Raw genomic sequence first — 19,236 nt, 5'->3', positions numbered from 1 at the left:
TTTCATACTTTTACCTTCTTCTTTATCAAAATTATCAGACTTGCTGATTCTACAGAAAACTATATTCCAGTCAAAACAGAATCTCGGCTTTCCATAGATTCGATGTTAAGGGAATTGAGGAACAAGTTGTAGCATGATTCATGCTTGAGCTGCCTTATGCAGCTTTTAAATGCAACACCAATTTTATTAATTAAATTGAGAAGTGCTAACACAAGATTTGTTGCAGCAGTGCCACATTTTATCACACTTCAATCTGCAACACTAACCATGTCACAAACTCGAGGAAATTCTGCCTTAATGAAGTGTTTTGGGATACTGCCATTAGGTTTTTTGAGTTCAGCAGAAGTGTCATTAGTGCTATCCACTTCTATTGTAAGGTCCCCAGAAGATCAGTGCAGAGAAAGAACGCAAGAAATAAGAGCAGGAGTTGGCTATTTGACCCATCGGGCCATCTCTGCCATTTGAAAAGATCATGGCTGATTTGATTGTGGCCATAACTCAGCTTTCGTTTTTATTTATTTAGCAAAGGCAAATTCGCAGTGCCAAGTGATTGGTTTCTTGTTTGCTGATTAACGTGATTAGCTCGCTTCTTAGTCTGTAGAGTGGACATTCCTGTGTCACGTGCAGTATTGTTTCTGTCTCTCCACAAATGTGTAACAGGTTTGCATTGAGGCCTAAATGGTGTGGGTGTCTATGCAGGGACTCTTGTTATGATCCCAGCTGATGTTAATACTGAACAAGTCAGACCCTAAGGGGGAAACCTAGCTTGATAGGCCATAATTTTTATTTTTGCTGTTTGTTTACCATTGTGTGAAGTCACCGAACATATTCAAAAGAGGCTGCCAATGTTCTTTGAACAGAGGAACATTAAAGACAAAAATAGAAATTGCTGGAAAAGCTCAGCAGGTCTGGCAGCATCTGTGACGAGAAATCAAAGTTAACACTTCAGGTCAAGTGACCCAAAATGTTAACTCTGATTTTCCTCCACAGACGCTGCCAGACCTGTTGTACTTTTCCAGCAATTTCTATTTTTGCCTCTGATTTACAGCATCCGCAGTTCTTTCAGTTTTTATTTAGTAAAAGAACATTAAAGTTTATTACAATCAAAAGAAAAGAAAATGCAAGAACAATTTAAAACAGTCTTTTTACAAATTATCGACTTTAGTGAAGTGTCAGTGAACCCTTGTTGGATTTTGGTGTTTGGGACCACAGTTACCTAACATAGGCAGTCAACCTATAAGTAAGAAATTCTCACATAGTTTATTAGGTTTGTTAAGAAGCAACAATTTATATCTAATACGTTAGTTCAACAAAACAAGTATAATAGCTGTGATGATTGTGAATGGGTCATTGATATCAGAGGACAAACAGTTAATTGACCCATTTAATGGCAATCTCATTAAGTTTGTGAAGGTAATAATCTGTTCTCAGGCCAAAGTGTTATCGAGCTATCCCTGGATCAACTTCTTTCTCTCGTGATTCATCTTTCATCTGGAAGAGGCAAATTCTGCTGAGCTCTGCCGCCTACCAATGACTGCTACCTGACTCTCAGAACTTGTTGATCTATCCTATTTTTGAAGCTGGCAATCTTTATTGTCTTTATTGTCACCTTGCTTTTATTCATACATATGCTAAATTATTTATGCCTGGGAAAGGAAGTAATTGTTTTAGTAACCATTATATGAGATCTCATGCTACACTGGAAATACTAGAAAAAATAGTTTTTCAAGGGACCCCAATTTCCAATCCTGTCTCCACTTTAAAGTTTCTGAAGAAGGGTCTCGACCCGAAACGTCAGCTTTCCTGCTCCTCTAATGCTGCTTAGCCTGCTGTGTTCATCCAGCTCTACACCTTGTTATCTCCACTTTAAAGTTCCTTGTTTATCTGGCACAGCTGGAATTGGTTTCTGGAACTGTTTTTGTGCTGGCTCCCACCATTTCTAGAGCAGGCATGTGTGTTTTCCATACTGTTACCTTTCAGCAGTTTACTGCTTTCTGGGTTTTCTTCTCACTCAGAACTTTATCCACAGCCTTGTATTTTTGGAGCCTGTAAAAGTAGCAGTGTCTTTTCACTCTGACTGAATCAACAAGTTATATGGCTGTTATATGTCTGGATTCCAATCACTAGGCAATAGTGGTATTTTTTCGTCTATCTTTGTTTCTAAAACTGTACAGTAAATTCTCCACCTCAAGCTTTACTCCAAACCTCATTAAAAATGCACACATCAACAAACCTGAGGCACCTTGTGCTTCCCTCCTTAACACAAACAATATAGAAATGTAAATCAAATCAGTCTCACCATGGTGGTGCAAAGATTGCCATTCAACAGTGGGTTTGTCATAAGAAATTTATTGGTGACTTCCCGTGTGTGCTCTTCCTTAAGCCTTATAGCCCTTGAACAGTTATAGACCAAATATCTGTCAGCCTTGAACATATTCAAAGACCCAGCTTCCACTGCTCTCTAGGGAAAAGAATTCCCAAACATTAATGATCCTCTGAGAGAAGAAATTCCTCCTCATCGCTATCTTAAATGTGAGATGCCTTACTTTTAAACTGTGCCCCTTAATCCTCTATGACGGGAAACATTCTCTCATCTTGCACTCTGTTAAGCCCTCATCAGAATATTCCTTGCAAGCTTCCTGTCATCCTTATAAACTTCAATAAGTAAAGGCCCAAATTATTTTACCTGTCCTGATGAGAAAATCCATTCAACCCAGAAATCAGTCAATTGAGCCTTCTCTGAACTGCTTCCAATGCAATTTCTTAATTAAGTAGACCGAAACAGTACACACTACTCTTGGTAATGCTCTGCACAGCTGTCATGAAACTCGCCCACTTTTATATTCCATATACCTTGCAATAAATGCCATCATTCTATGTATTTTAACAGCATTGTGTTTCGCTTTTGGGAGCAATGGATCAACCCCAACCCATATGTTGAATCATATAGCACAGAAGGAAGCTATTCAGCCCATATCACATGTCAGGTTTTGGAAAGAGCATCATAGTCTCCCCACTTCTACTGTGTAGCCTAGCAATGGTTATCACTGAATCTGTTTACAACACTTCCACAGGCATTCCCTTCCTTGTTGTAACTTAGCGTGTAAAATATTTTTTTCTTTCTACTCACTATGGTGTCTTTGCTCAGGACATTCAGCACTAAACAGTTCAGTCAATTAAATCTCAATAATTGAAATTTAAAGTCACTGACTTGACCCTGTTGGCAGTCCTTAGTCTTTTTCCAGATTCTTAGCTCCACAGGAAATTAAAAATCTGTGTATACAGCTGTATTTAATTTACAGACAAAAGACTTACACCCTTGACCTATCAAAAGAGTTCTGTTTGGGTTGGTGTTTTGGATTTGAAAGCTGCATGGAGGACTGCCCAGTTGTGCTAATGATCTTGATGTGCAAGTTTTATTTTCCGTGACAACACTGTTCCTGTGAACATACGAATTAGGAATAGAGGAGGCCATTCAGTCCCTTGTGCCTGTTCCACCTTTCAATAAGTTCATGGCTGATCTGATTACTCCACATTCCTGCCTACACCCAAAAGCCTTTCATTCCCTTGTTTCTCGAGAATCAGTTTACCTCTACCTTAAAAATACTTAAAGATTCTACTTCCACCACCTTTTGAGGAAGAGAATTCCAATGATGCATGACCGTGTGTGCTAAAATAATTAAAGTCATAGGGTAATACAGCATGGAAACAGGTCCTTCGGCCAAAACTGGCCCATGCTGACCATGGTGCCTACTCAGCAAGTTCCAGTTGCTCACATGTGGTCCATATTCCTCTAAACCTTTCTCATCCATGTACCTATCCAAATGTTTTTTAAATGTTGCTATTGTACCTGACTCAAACACTTTCTCCAGCGGCCCATTCTATATATGCAGTACTCTCTGCATGAAGAAGTTGCCCGTCAGGTCCTTCTTAAATTTATCCCCTCTCACCTTAAAACTATGCCCTCTAGTTTTCAAATCCCCATCCCTGGGAATAAGACAATATGCATTCATCCTATCCATGCTCCTGATGATTTTATATGCCTCAATAAGGTCATCCCTCATTCTCCTATGTTCCAAAAAATTAAAGTCTGATCCTGGCCAATCTCTCCCTATAACTCAGACCTACTAGTCCTGGCAACATCTTCATAAATCTTTTTTGCACACTTTCCAGTTTAACTATGTCTTTCCTATAACAAGGTGACCAAAATTGTACACAATACTCCAAGTGCGGCCTCACCAACAACTTTTACAACTGTAACATAACATCCCAACTCCTATACTCAGTGCCTCAACCAATGAAGGCCAGCATGCTAAATGCCTTCTTCACTACCTTGTCCTCCTGTGACGCAGCTTTCAACGAACTATGTACTTGTGCTCCTAGGTCCCTCTGTTCCACAACACTCCTCAAGACTTTACCATTTACTGCATAAGTCCTACCTTGGTTTGACTAATTCCCCTCAACTCTGTCTTAAATGGACAATATCTTATTTTTAAATAGTGTTCCACAGTTCTGGATCCTCACACAAGAGGAACCATCCTTTCCACCTGGCAAGATCCATTGGGACCTTATATTTTCAATCAAGTCAGTTCTAAATCCAGCAGATACAAGCCTAGCCTCTCCATATCCTATCTTAGCCTTACCTCAAAAGACATTCTGCCCATTCTGTGTATTAGTCCAGTACACATTCTCAGTCCTGCTTTAATCCATTTATATCCTTCCTTAATTTAGGAGATCAGTTTTGTACGTAGTGCTCCTTAATGCCATATTAAGTGCACAGTGGCTCAGTGGTTAGCACTGCTGCCTCACAGTGCCAGGGACCAGGGTTCAATTCCACCCTCGGGCGACTGTCTGTGTGAAGTTTGCATATTCTTCCCCTGTCTGCGTGGGTTTCCTCCGTGTGTTCCGGTTTCCTCCCACAGTCCAAAGATGTGCATGCAAAGTGGATTGGCTGTGCTAAATTGCCCATAGTGTTCAGGGATGTGTAGGTTAGGTGGGTTATAGCGGGGTGGGTCTGGATAGGATGCTTTGAGGTTCAGTGTGGACTTGTTGGGCTGAAGGGCCTGTTTACAAACTGTAGGGGTTATATAATTCTATAATAAGTGTAGTACGGCCTTGATGTCAAGGGTAGTCACCTTCACTCCGCTTCAATGAGAATGGGAGTTGAATTGACCTGGCAGAACACTAACAGTGTAAATGAACAGCTTATTGTTTTGTAAGTGCTGCTTTATATCACTGTTCTTAAGACCATAAGTCATAGGAGCTGAAGTAGGCCAATCGGCCTTTTGAGTCTGCCCTGTTGCTCACTGAGATCATGGCTGATCTGATAATCCTCAATTTTACTTTCCTGCCTTTTCCCCCACAATCATTGATTCCTTTACTGAATAAATACCTGCCAGTCTCATCTGTGATGCTGGGAATCTCAAGAGGAAGCTGAGATTACTCATCCTCTAGGCTCTTCTGGCTGAAGATGTTTACAAATGCATCAGCTTTATTTTTTATACTGAGCTCCCCCATCATTTAGGATGGGGCATATTTATGGTACTTCCTTCTTCAGTGAGTTCAGTTGTCCATCACCATTCACAACTGGATGTGGCATGGAGGAGAATTGACTTTAATATACTTACTGACGCAACCTTGAAGCCCTGTACTATAAAGAATTTCAGAGATTCACTACCTTATGAGAGAAGAAACTCCTCCTCACCTTTGTCCTAACTGGGTGACCCTCTTAATCTGACATTTTGCCTCTGGTCCAAGACTCTTCAATGAGGAAAATAATCTCTCACCCCATCAAGCCCCCTAAGAATCTTATATTTTTCAGTAGGCTGTGTTTCATTCTGCTAAACTCCAATGAGTATAGGTCCAATGTACTCGGTCTCTCACAAGAAAACGTGTAAAAAGTCAACAATAGCTTCCATCACTTTGCTGATGATTGAGAAGAGACTGATATGGCAGGTGTTGACCAGGTTGGATTTCTCCTGCTGTCTGTGTACGTGACATAGCTGGGCAATTTTCCACATTGCCAGGAAGATGCCATTGTCATAGCTATATGGGAGCAGCTTGGCTTGGTGGTAGGGAGGCGTTTGTGATTTTGGAAGCAGCTAGTTCTGGAGCAGAAGTCTTTAGTACCATTGCCAGAATTTTGTCAGGGCCCCATAATCTTTATGATATCCAGTGCCTTCAGCTATTTTTGGTATCATGAGCAATGAACTGAATTGTCTGAAAACTCGCATCTGTGATGCTGGGAATCTCAAGAGGAAGCTGAGATTACTCATCTACTAGGCTCTTCTGGCTGAAAATGTTTACAAATTCATCAGCTTTATCTTTTATACTGAGCTCCCCCATCATTTAGGATGGGGCATATTTATGGTACTTCCTCCTTCAGTGAGTTCAGTTGTCCACCACCATTCATAACTGGATGCGGCATGGAGGAGAATTGACTCATCACCTGAGGGCCGTGGTTCATGGTCATCAGCAAGAGGATTACTTGCTCTTGTTTGACCTGATGGCATAAAATTTCATGAGACCTAGAGTCAATACTGAGCCCTCCTAGGGTAGTTACCTCCTGACTGTATGCCGCTGTGCTACCACCTCTGGATGGGTCAGTCCTATCCCAGTTGGATTGTTGATGTGGCGTCTGGGATCAGGTCATCCCCATGAAAACAAACTTTACAAACAATGGCAGGTTGGAGCTTATCTGGTCTGTGAGAGACAGCTCTACTAATTTTGACACAAGCTCCCAGTCAGAGGACATTGCAAGGTCAGCAGGCTGATGTGTGCCTTTGATGATTCTTTAGTCAATGACAAGTGGTCCTTCTGGGTTCTTTCTTTTTATCAGATTTTGTTGCAGTTAAATCTAACTGAATAGCTTGCTAGGCTATTTCGGATGGCATTTAATTGAGTCACATTGCTTTGGATCTGGAGTCACATGTACACCAGACCAGCTGGAAGTGGTGAACCAGATGGGTTTTTTTGACAGTTGGCATTAGACTAGATTTTAATTCCACATTTTTACTAATTAAATTCATATTTTACCGTCTATCAATGTGGGATTTGAACACATCTCCATAGCTTTAGCCTGAGTCTCTGGATTACTTATCCAGTGACAACATCATGATGCCTCTGTTTCCTCAAGTATTTTTAAATATTTGAAGAGGGAACATTGGCAGGGCTACAGAGAAGAGCTGGAGAGTGGGTCTAATTCTTATTGAATGACAGAGCAGACTCGGAGGGCTAAATGGCTGACTTTGGTTCCGTGTTCATGTTTTCGGCTCTTTCAAAGAGCCAGCACAGGCATGATGAACTGAATGGTTCCCCCTTTGTGATGTATCTTTCTGTGGGAAGGTAAAAGTGAAGTTTAAAAGAATTGCTCAGTGTTGTGAAGGGTTTCAATGGAGTCAACAGGGAGAAACCATTTCTCTGGCAGGAGAGTCAGAAAGCAGATTTAAGATAGCTGGCAAAGAACCAGAGGCTAGACGAGACTTGCTTTGCACAGAAAATTATTATGAACTAGAATGTGCTGTCAGAAAAAAAAAGTAATGAAAGAAGATTCGGTAATAACTTGCAAAATGGAATTGGATAAATACCTGATAAGGAAAAAAATGTGCAGATTCCTGGAAAATATTGGGGGAGTAGGATTAACATATAACTCTTTCAACAAGCTGACATAGGTATGACAAACTGAATTACCTTCATCTCTGCTACAAAATGTGTTTTGTAGTAATCATGGGAGGTCTGTGCACATTAGTGGTGTCACTATATCTGGGCCAGAAGCCCTGGGTTTAAGGTCCTCTGCAGGACTTGCTGGCTGCAGAAAGTGTGTTCATGAAGTGACTCAACAAGCTGATAATCAGCCTGGGAGTTCTTCCATCATTTCCTTTTGAAATAATTCCACGAAGGCCAGTATCCCTTCACCAAGTCACCCTTTATTTACCTGTGCATTGTACATGACACTAACTCAGCTAGCACAGAGCTGGCTCCTAAAGTGAGCAGAACCCCTGACACTCCTATCTATATCTGTCAGCCGGGGCTCCCCGATCGGACCAGGTTAACAGCCCAATCAGGGAGCTTATATTCTATGAGATCCACATATCTGACCTCGTTCCAATCACTACATCCATTGTTCCCCAAATGGGAAAAAATAGCAATGTGTGCCTGTGAAGATATTCAGAAGAAAACAGCACTAGTCACGCCACACCTAGATGAGGGAAACACATTACTAGTGAGCAATGAATGCAGACCCTGTTCCCTTACCCATATCCCCACTGCTAGAAGTCAATTTACTTTCCCATTGTCTTAATTATTATATCATTTTAAAACAACAAAGTGTTTCATGTGATTTGATTAGAAGAGGTTGATTCACTGTTGAACTTGTTAACAGAAAGTCCCAGGTAAACCCTTAACCTTCCTGAGCATGGCAGAAGTTAATTTGCTGATATTTGGATGACCCATCTCCCAACTCTGCCATCACACAATTTTTTGCAGACTTTCCATTTAACTACAAATCACACTGACCCCAGTGAAACAATTGAACTGCTGGAATATTTACCCAAAGACTCTCCCAACAGCAGATTTCCGTTTACTAGTACTGTTTCCAGAAAAAATAAAGTTAAACTGAATTGTCGCACTGACTGTGTGCGGGCATGAGGATCACTTAATTGTTTTGAAACCAGAGAGCAGATTCTCAAATAGTACACTTATGATTATGAGGAGACAAGGGCTCAGGAAAGGTTTTTAACTGGAAAACTATTCAAAGTTTTCATTTTTTAAAGAAAATCACAGGATTGGAAATCAGTCATCTATGAAAAAATTAAAGGGTTTTTATATAAATAGTTCACAAAAAAATGAGGCATAGTGTTGGGATTTGCACTTACCTTTTGTTCTTGTTGAGAGCCTGGAGGCAAGCATCAGGGACATAGCAAATTGAAAATTTAAAAATTGCTTCCTGTTGCTTTCCTGATCCATATGTTGTCATTTGTGTGGGTGCCTTGAAAAGTTTACTGCCGGATTCAGCCGTATGCAGTATTAACCAATTTAAGTTAGAATCCTGGCATATGCAAAGGACCTGCAGCTGTTTTAGGCACCAGTGGGTGCATTGGAACAGGCCTAGAACAGCCTTGAAAATAGCTGTCCTTAAGGAGAATTTGTGTGCTGCAAATTCCAGGAAACCAGGCTATTGCTTTTTATATAAGCAACCAAGCAGCAAATGTTAAAACCTGTTTTAGACACTTTCTTCCCTCTCCCTTTAATGTCTGAATTGACTTTGTGGTGTAGTCACCAGATGTGTTTTCCCTGTGGAACCCCAATCCCCAGCCAGCCACCCACCCACCCATTGCTCTTGCAACTGATGAGAGGACTTCAGGTGTTTGGGAATGGGTAGTTCCATTGCTTCTCTGTCTGCTGCTTGCTAAACATTAAGATCCATCATAGGGATGAACAGTGGGTTGAAATGTGTTGCACCAGTCACAATTCCTGAAATGTAGAGCAAGTAGCCAATTGGGCAGAAAACTGCCAAACCAGAATTCACTCAGAGTTTGTATCTTATGAAGAGAAGGGCAAGTACATGAGGGACAAATATACTTACTGATGCAAAACTTATTTTCAATTATTTATTGCAGTTCTTGGGGTTTTTTTTGCTTGTTTTTGGATAGGCTTCTTTGTTTCTGCAAAACTGTGCCAGATAACCTTTTTGAAAGACAAACTGAGCAGAATATTTATTGAGCTTTGGCTCCATTAGTTGTCAAGCTACAGATATTTCCATTTAAAACAAATTAATCATGCTTCCTAAGTCTGTAGCTCCCCAGGATTAATGTACAATCCTGACCAACTCTGAAGCCTCATAATGTTATGCTTGGATGAGGATTTCTGTTGACAATGCGAAAGAAGCTACGCTGCAACCCCCAAACCTCATTCTTTCTAAAGCACAACTGAAAGAAACATGAAACATTTTGCTGCCGGGAGGCATTTTCTCTCTCCTGTTGATGTATAACGCCTGGCAATCCACCACAGGCCAATTAATGACATGTGATAACAGGAGCCCAGAAATGAACCATCAGTGTTTGAAATGCACAGCTTAAATCACTGGGGAAAGAGGTCATTTTTGAATGCAGGTTATAAATTAAAAGTCTTAATGTTTACATAAGGAAATCTTTAAAATTAAGTATGGGTTCATTTAGGTAGTCAATTTTGGTTTGTTGGAATTTTGTGTCTAAATTAGGACAGTGTTCGGATTCAGTACACTGAGCACATTTCTGCTACCATTGCAAATTTCATGGAAAACATGTTATGGGAAGAAAAACTTCCTGCAGGGAAAGTTTTAATTTTGTCTTTACCTCTCCTCAATATGCTGATTCCTGCTTGCCTAGAGTTCCAGAAGCACTGTCAGTTCTCCAGAACCTTGTCCATACCACCTGGAACCCAAATGGTGGTGGAAGGCATTCAACTATGAGAGCATTGCACTTGAGGCAGATCCTGTCCCTCACACAGTGTTCACATGTGCATGAGATTGTTCCACAATTCCTTTTATTTCCAGCCTCTAACCGGTAGATCTGTCGCAATTACAGAATTGTTATGGCACAAAAGGGGGCTATTAGGCCCGTGGGGCCTGCACTAGATCTTTAACCAAACATCATTCTCTCGTGCCAGTTTCCTCTTGCACATTAGTTCTATCCAAATAATCATCCAATGCCCTCTTGAATGTCTCAATTGAATCCGCCTCCACCTCATTTCCAGGCAGTGTCTTCCATACTCATAACTACTCACTGAGTGAAAAAATGTTTTCCCTCACTTCGTCCTTGCTTCTTTTGCAGATCACTTTAAATCTATACACACATGTTCTTGTTACTTCAACAAGTGGACAAGCTTCTCCCTATCTATTTTATCCAGCCCATCCATGATTGTTAGAACCTCTATCAAATCACCTCTCAGCTCTTTTCTCTCCAAAAACAACAGTCCCAACTTCTTCAATCTATCCTCATAATAAGTTCCTCATCCCTGAAACCATCTATGTAAACTGCCTCTGCACTCTCCAGTGTAATCACATCCTTCCTATACTGTGACTACAAGATCTGTACACAGTATTCCAGCTGAGATCTAACAAGTGTCTTATACAAGTTCAACATCACCTCCTTGCTCCTGTTCACTATGTCCCTATTACTTTTTTTTTAAGTTGTGGGACATGGCCATTGCTGGCTGGGCCAGCACTTATTGCCCATACAGAGTTGTTCTTGAGAAGTTGGTGGTGAGCTACTTTCTTGAACCGCTGCCGTCCACATGTTGTAGGTTGACCCACATGTCCTTAGGGAGGGAATTCTCAGATTTTGACCCAGTGACAGTGAAGGAACATCAATATACCTCCAGGTCAAGATGGTGAGTGGCTTGGAGGGTAACCTGCAGGTGGTCATGTTCCCATGTACCTGCTGCCCTTGTGCTTCTAAATGGAAGTGATCGTGGATGTGGAAGGTGCTGTGTAAAGATCTTTAGTGAATAATGCTGAGGATACTGAATGCTTACTTACCGCACTCTCTACCTGTCCTGCCACTTTCAATGATCTGTGCACAAAAACACCCAGGCCACTCTGCTCTTGCAATCCCCTTAGACTCCACACTGTGTTATCTCTGATTCCAGCATCGGCAGTTCTTACTATCTCCTCTATGTTGTGTTGTCTTTCAATGTTCTTCCTACCAAAATGTGTCACAGAATCCAGATCAGGTAAGACAACACATGCTTGAGACCTGTGGTGAATTTGGCTCAGTAGCACACCAGCCAGAAAATACTTTTACTGCCAAGCCCATTTCAGTGGTGATTCTTTGAACTTGAGTGCTATATATTTTGCCCTTGGTGACTGGGATGACGGTGCATCATTTCTCATTATTCTACTGGACTTTTCCAGTGTTCGTTGTTGTTGACCATGATACTATCCTTCTCCATTTGCCCTCTTCCTATTGTCCAGCTCCTTTGGACTGCCGTTACATAGTTCCACCAATCCAAATACAGCCAGTGGCTCTCTAATATTGGCTTTTCATTTCTCCCTCTCACTGACCTGAACACCAGAGGTGAGGTGAAAGAGACTGCCCTTGACATCAAGAGTACTTTTGACCAAGTGTGGCATCAAGGAATCCTAGCAAAACTGGAGTCAATAGGGTTTGGGGGGAAAACCTCCACTGGTTGGAGTCCCATAACTGGTACAAAGAAACAAAGACAGAAGTTGCTGGAAAAGCTCAGCAGGTCTGGCAGCATCTGTGAAGAAAAATAAGAGTAAAATCAGTTCTGACGAAGAGTCACCGGATCTGAAACGTTAACTCTGATTTTTTCTTCACAGATGCTGCCAAACCTGCTGAGCTTTTCCAGCAACTTCTGTTTTTATTCCTGATTTGCAGCAGCTGCAGTTCTTTCGTTTTTTATCTGATACAAAGAAAGGTAGTTGCGGTTGTTGGAGGTCAGTCATCTCAGCTGCAGGACACCCTTGCAGGAGGACATCTATCCACGGGGTAGTGTCTTATTGGTAGGCCCAATCATCTTCAACTACTTGCAATATTTGCTCGGCAAATGTTCGACACCATTCACAATATTTGCTTGCCAGATGTTCAACACCATTCACAATCCCTCTAATACTAAAACCGTTCATGTCCAAGTACAGCAATACCTAAACAATTTCCAGGCTTGGCCAAGGAATGGCAAGTCACATTCATGCCAGACGAGTGCCAGCATTGACCATGTCCAACAAGAGAGAGTCTAACCATTGCCCCTGATTTCCATTCAGGCCCTGACATGTAAATTGCAACGAGTTGTGACTGAATGTTGTTATAGTGGATTACAGGCCAGGTGGTGAATTATGAAACTAGCCACAAATCCTTTCCTTTTCTTGGTAATAGGTTTATTTGCAGGATGCACCATTACTTATGTCTGGCTCCTACAAACCCCACCACTGTACCCCAGCAATCACCATTCATACAATTTAATAAATCAATGAAAACATTGAATCCCAAAGTGAACCAGATTAAACAGGTTTCAAACTGTTATAGGAGCATTGTACCTAACAACAACGTCTCAAAGGAATCTTAATAATTTAAATTAGAATGTAATTTTGTGGGGTACATACAAGTTGAAAAGGATCTGAATTGTGCCATCAACACCATGAGCTCCCTCTTTAAGGATACAAAGCACAGATGTAACTGTGAAAGAGAGGCAGGCAGGCTTTATTTATACTCTTTTAATGAAATAATTAAAACAACAAAACCAAATTCAGCCAAATGAAACCGAAGTAAGTAAAGCAAACTGAGCTAAATTTGAACTGTGGCAGCCCCAAAGAGGCACTACAGGTAAAGGCAAGATCTCGAAAGGGACTGAATTTAAATTAGAATGTGTTTATAGGAGGCAGTGATGCACTCTAGCTTCTGCAGTGTCCATGATTTAGGGACAGCAGCTATTACATTATTGCTCTCCATGTTCACAATATCTGTTAACAGATGTTATTACACATCTCTGGAGCAGGTAGGATTTTAACCCAGACTGCTGGCTGAGAGGTAGGTACGTTGCCACCTATGCCACAAGGACCCAGAAATGCTCCAGACCTTTTCCACCACCAAATCACCCTTGGGACTTATAACTGTTTTTAAATCACCCATGTTTCTCATTGTGCAAATTATGTGCAATGCCCGGCAAGGGCAATACAGACCACGAAAGGTGAGGGAGCGGTAGGGGAGGGGGAGGGTGCTAAATCAAACTAGAGTTGGAAGGGCAGATAAAGCTCTGCATTCCCCGCAGAGCACACCTTTCATTAAAAGCATACCCAGACGTGAACATAGCTGCAGAAGAGGGGCAGACAATCAGCAACCACCAATGCTCTGGGTATTTTTCAGTCAAGCTGTTCAGAGTCATTATGACAATACTTGTGGAGCAGGTGGGATTTGAACTGGGTCCCTGATCCAGAGATAGGGACACTACCGCTGCAAAACAAGAATCCTTAACCCATAAATGTCAGGAAAATGACTTGGCATTTGGATGTATGACCTTGACTGGCTTCACTTGGGATTCTGCTAGTTTGAGAAATCATGCCCCTTCTGCCTGGAACTATATGCAGTGTGGCCACTTGGGAGATACCAGAAGGCCACAGTGAACTCCACAAATTATACCCCAGTTCCCGGAAATACCTAGGAGTGTAGGAGAAAATTTAAAGTAATAAAATTGTTCTTTTGAGAAGGCTGTAGTGATGTGCACCTTTCCCCCCAATAATTTCAGAACAATGGTGATTCATTTCATCGTTGAGACTCTCTTCCTAGTGGAATAGCATAATTAGACTGGCACTCACACTGCAGTACAGAGGGAGCACTGCTCTCCGTAGAAAATAAAGGACCATTTTTCAGATGAAACATTAGGCACATCATCCCCACTGGCACTCCTAAGCACCAAGAGCTGCCATCCTCTGATTGGCCTGCAGCTCTCACTAGGTGTGACATCCACCACCAGGGTATTGATTCCAGGGGCCCACAAGTGGTTTTGCCACTGCTGGATTGGCAAATGGATCAGTGGGCCTTACTGAACAAAGGCACCATGTGTCTCTCACCAGCTATCCCACCTGACTGCTGAGTATTTGTAGCAGATTTTGTTTTTATATCACAGAAATGTATTGGATTATTATCTCATTTGCTGTTTGTGGGAGCTTACTGTGCAGCATTTCCTCCATCCTAACAAGGACTACAAATTTATTTCAATGACTGTCTAAAATGACTTGAGTTATCTTGCGGTCATGCAAGGTGCTATATAAATGAAAGTTGTTTGTTTCTTGTGGTGCTTCTTTTCTGTTGACATTTTTTTATTAATCTGACAATATTGAGGAGAATAGTATAAAGTCAGAATGATAGAGCCTGGTTGCCAGTTAGTTCTCATTGAATGGCCAGACAAGCTTGAGGTGCCAAATGGCCTCCTCCTGTTATCACATTTCCCTTAGCAAGCTTCTTCTTTACTCTAGCAAGGTCTTCCTTGAGGTGGATCCCAGACATCCAGAAATGATACAAAATTGGCTTCAGGCATGTACTGGTTTGCAACTCACCTACAGGGCTACCCACCGTGACATCTGCGGAAAGTAAGTATGAACATTTTTTTTTTTAATTAACACAAACGATAGTTAAAATACTGCATGTCACTGAAGCCATAAAAAGCTGTAAGTTTTCTGTGAAGAATTTTAGCCCACAAAAAGAGTTTAAATTGAATTCTGTTTGAAAGAAATGTTGCTTTGAAAGAGCTGATTTTGAATGAAAGCCAAATTGCTTAAACATAAACCACACTCAAGGAGCTGCTTACTCCAAGAATGAATTTCTGGTTGACCCATTTTTTACTATTGTTAATATCCTAGGCAGTTGCCAGAAATAGATTGATTTTATTTTTATTAAGCAAATTTATTCCAGAGAGATATAATTCTAAAAGAGACCATTTCCCAACGTAACATGTAGCATTTATTTCTCCCCAAAGCACATGGACCGTCATATAATAGATGAAGCATGAAATGGTAGATCTTAGATTAAAAGAAGTAAAATATATTAGGCTTCAAGTTCAGCTGAAGTGAAAGATCAGACAGCTATTTAATTTTAGATCACGAAGTACTAAAAACAGCAAATGGATGAGACCGTAAAATCTGCTGGAACACTGGTACACTAGCATTTGTTCCAGCCACTATAGAACATAAAAATAGGGCTGTAATATTTAATCTATGTAAAACTATATTCAGAGCACAGTTGGAATATTGTGTGCAGTTTCTATAATAGGAAAAGGTTGTTGACTCAGGGGTCAACATATATTCACAAGGAATTTCTCTGGTACAGTCTTTGAAAAGTTAGACTGACTCCATTGAAGGAAATTAAAGGGCAATTTGAAACAAGATCATTGATGTCCTTTAGGGAATGAAATCTGCCATCTTTCCTGGTTTGGCCTACATGATATTCCACACTCATAGCAATATGGTTGTCTATTAACTGCCTTCTGAAATGGTCTACTAAGCCATTCAGTTCAATGGTAATTAGTAACGGCCAACAAAAGTGACTGCTAGGTTCCATGGAAGAATGAAAAATTTCAAATCATTAAAGTGAAACCACGGGAATGGCTCTGCACAGTTAAGAGGCATGGTCGAAGCGAGGTCAAGTCCAGTGGCGAATAAAGTTCAGGTTAGTGCAACAGTCCTGAACAAGCACGTGGACCATATGAAAGCTGCAAACTGGCAAATCGGGCAGGAGCAAAACTTTCCAGCCTCCTCAAAACAGTCTGAAAGGTTGTCAGAACTGATGGGTTCTCCCTTTCTGTCAAACATTGAAGAGAGCTCACAATCTGAGATGGAAACGCGGGTGTCACCGCCTTACAGCCTTTGCCATCTGAAGAAGAGAATGAATATCCTCCAAGATGCTCCAGGTGAAACTGTTCCTGCATCTGCCACTTTGTCCAGCAGTTCCACATTTGAACCACCCTCTGTGTGAAAAAATTGCCCCTCAGGTCCCTTTTAAATCTTTCTCCTCTCATCATAAAAATATGTCCTCTAGTTTTGAACTTTCTTATCCTGCCCTGCCATACAGCCAACTCAGCTAAGACACCAGGGCTATGGAACTGAGTAAAATAAGTGGATAAACTATAGATTAGTACGATCAATGAAGGGCTGAATGATCTACTCCTGTATGGCAGATTAAAGGTTCCTCCACAGGAGTTTGAGTGGTGTGCTGAATTGGCTGCTGAGCGTCAGTTGGGCTCCAGAATTGATACTTTCTGACTCTGGAAGGGGAGGAGGGGCAGGGACATAAAGAAAAAATCTGCAATCACAGTTTCAATCCCTGATTACTACCTAACACCTCTTTGTGAAGCAACAGTAGATATTGGAGGAATGCCTTCCTGTTTTTGTTCGTGTAACTATAATTTGATGCCAGACACACAGTATCACACTTCCACTGGGATATCAGCTGGATAAATCCAAATCTGCAAGTCAGTCATGCAACAGTCATCTTCCCAAAGACAACACATTACACTTTCTGAGCTGTCAACAAGCCCATCCACAAATGAGGCAATGGAAAAATAAAATCAATGATCCCATGTGTGTTGCTAAAAACAGGGCACTCATGAAACAGTTTGATGGAGTTTTACTGGGAAACAATGGAAAAATGACTTCTGCACTTTCGCTGAACTTTCTATGTTTTCTACATTTACGGCACACATCGTCCAGAAAGGGGATTTTTTAAAGTCTGTGGGACAGAAAGTGCGGGAACTGAGGCACAAAGCACTTGTGACAGACAATGTATCATTGCTAATGGGCTCATATCACAGGTCTGATGCCCTCTGAGCTGCGTCTGCCTTCTTATAAATAAAGCAGTGACTACCTCTCCATATGCCCACCACTTTCCAAAACCCACAACACCGGTGTTGTTGGAAATTGCATTCAGCTAGCTCTGAATCCTTTCACTTCCAGATGGCTGTGGAGGTGTCATTTATAGCTGGTGTACTGTTCCATGGGTACGATACTGTACAGTGCCTGTCTGTGTTCTTCTACCCACCAACACCTAACTACAGGTGATTTGACCACGAAAAATGAAGAATCACATTCAAGCTCAATCATATCCTCATCTGACTTACACCTGTAAAACCACGCTGTTGTATTAGAGGCAGAGTCAGAAGAACCTGACCCAGTGCCCCAGGAGGAATTACAAAAAAGAACCAGCCTATGTCCTTGGACTCAGAGGGGGAGGGATGTAGTGATTGTAACGAGGTCAGCCAGGTGGACCTCATAGAATATGAGTTCCCTAATTGGGGGCTGTTCACCTGGTCTAATCAAGGAGCCCTGGCTGACAGATAAGCACATGAGTGCCAGACACCCTGTTCACTCTGAGAGCTGGCTCTGAGGATGCTGGATCTGTGTCAAGGAATTTCGACGTGTAAATAAATGGTGACTTGGTGACGGGTTATTGGCCTCTGTGAAATTATTTCAGGATCTGTTGTAAGATTACATGGAAGAAGTTTAAGAATATTAGCAGGAGAAATATTTTTACAGATTCAGATTTGCTTATCTAAGCGATTGAAACAGAGAGAGCATGGAGCATTTAGGAATGAATTACGTAGATAATTCAAGGAAAAGGAAGTTAAAGGGATATGGAAATGAGGCAAGACTAGAAAAGAAAAACCAAAAGAACTGCGGATGCTGTAAATCAGGAACAAAAACAAAGTTGCTGGTAAAGCTCAGCAGGTCTGGCAGCATCTGTGGAGGAGAAAACAGAATTAATGTTTCGGGTCCGGTGACCCGAGTTCTGAGGAAGGGCCACCGGACCCGAAACGTTAAGACTAGAAAAGAATCTGCTGAGTGCAAAATGAAAAGTCTCCCAATCTATCAAAAATGCATCTAATTCTTACAGAATTGATAAGCGGTTGATTTTTTATGTCACATTGTTGGGACCTCTTTGTTAAGTCTTTGTTATGGAGTTAAAAGCAATCTGTGATATCATAGGGCAGAGTCCTTCTGTGCCAAATTCCTTCACAACAAACTAACAATTCCCCCATTGGGAACCTTGGGGCCATATTGTTAGAGGTCCCTGGGGCAGATTGTTCACCTCACTTCTTTCAGAATGGGCTGTCAGCTCCACAAACAAGGAAATAAGCTGAGAACAAAATAGCTTCAAATGTGCAGTTTCACTTCCTAAAACCTTATCTAATAATTTGCAATGACGTGGATTCTAGGAACAGGGCTTTGGCTTGAATTTCACCAATAAATGGCTTCAGTCTGAGCTGTGGGTTATGAACTTCTGCTTGGATGTAGTCATGGAGGTTTTATCACATGTCTTACTATCTACATCTGCCCCATCAACCCCAGAATGCCTTGCTTCTCCCAATCCATTGCGTTTATAACACCAGCATGTATTCACACAGTATAGTCAAATTTGGATAACCTGAAACTTCCAAATGTGGTGAACGATTCAGCCATTCCTGCGAGCAGAGTAAGAAACCCAAAATAAGGAGGCCCATGATAAGTCTGGTAAATCCAAGTTACCTGTGCACACTTGTCATATGACCATGCCAACTAGTCAGAGTGGTGTTAGACATGGAAATCTGTCAGTATGTCGAAACCTGGGAGCAAGTTAACAATGTTTCAGAGATAGTAGGAACTGCAGATGCTGGAAAATCTGAGATAACAAGGTGTAGAGCTGGATGAACACAGCAGGCCAAGCAGCATCAGAGGAGCAGGAAAGCTGACGTTTCGGGCCTAGACCCTTCTTC

General features: G+C 41.4%; 1 protein-coding gene across 2 annotated transcripts in view; it reads left to right on the top strand.

The window, feature by feature from the left end:
* Positions 1–19,236, top strand: part of hemk1 (HemK methyltransferase family member 1) — a 129,614-nt gene that overhangs the window by 103,725 nt on the left and 6,653 nt on the right. Inside the window, exon 10 of one of the 2 annotated variants that reach the window (XM_048606629.1) lies at positions 14,969–15,082. The exons of the other annotated variant lie outside the window; for it this stretch is intronic. Coding sequence (XP_048462586.1) covers positions 14,969–15,082 — 114 coding nt within the window. The remainder of the gene's footprint in view (positions 1–14,968; positions 15,083–19,236) is intronic. 2 annotated transcript variants of the gene reach the window in all.

This window comes from Rhincodon typus, chromosome 16 (assembly GCF_021869965.1).
Source record: "Rhincodon typus isolate 14 chromosome 16, sRhiTyp1.1, whole genome shotgun sequence".
Classification (NCBI taxonomy): Eukaryota; Metazoa; Chordata; class Chondrichthyes; order Orectolobiformes; family Rhincodontidae; genus Rhincodon; species Rhincodon typus.
This window is presented reverse-complemented; position numbering and strand designations above follow the sequence as displayed.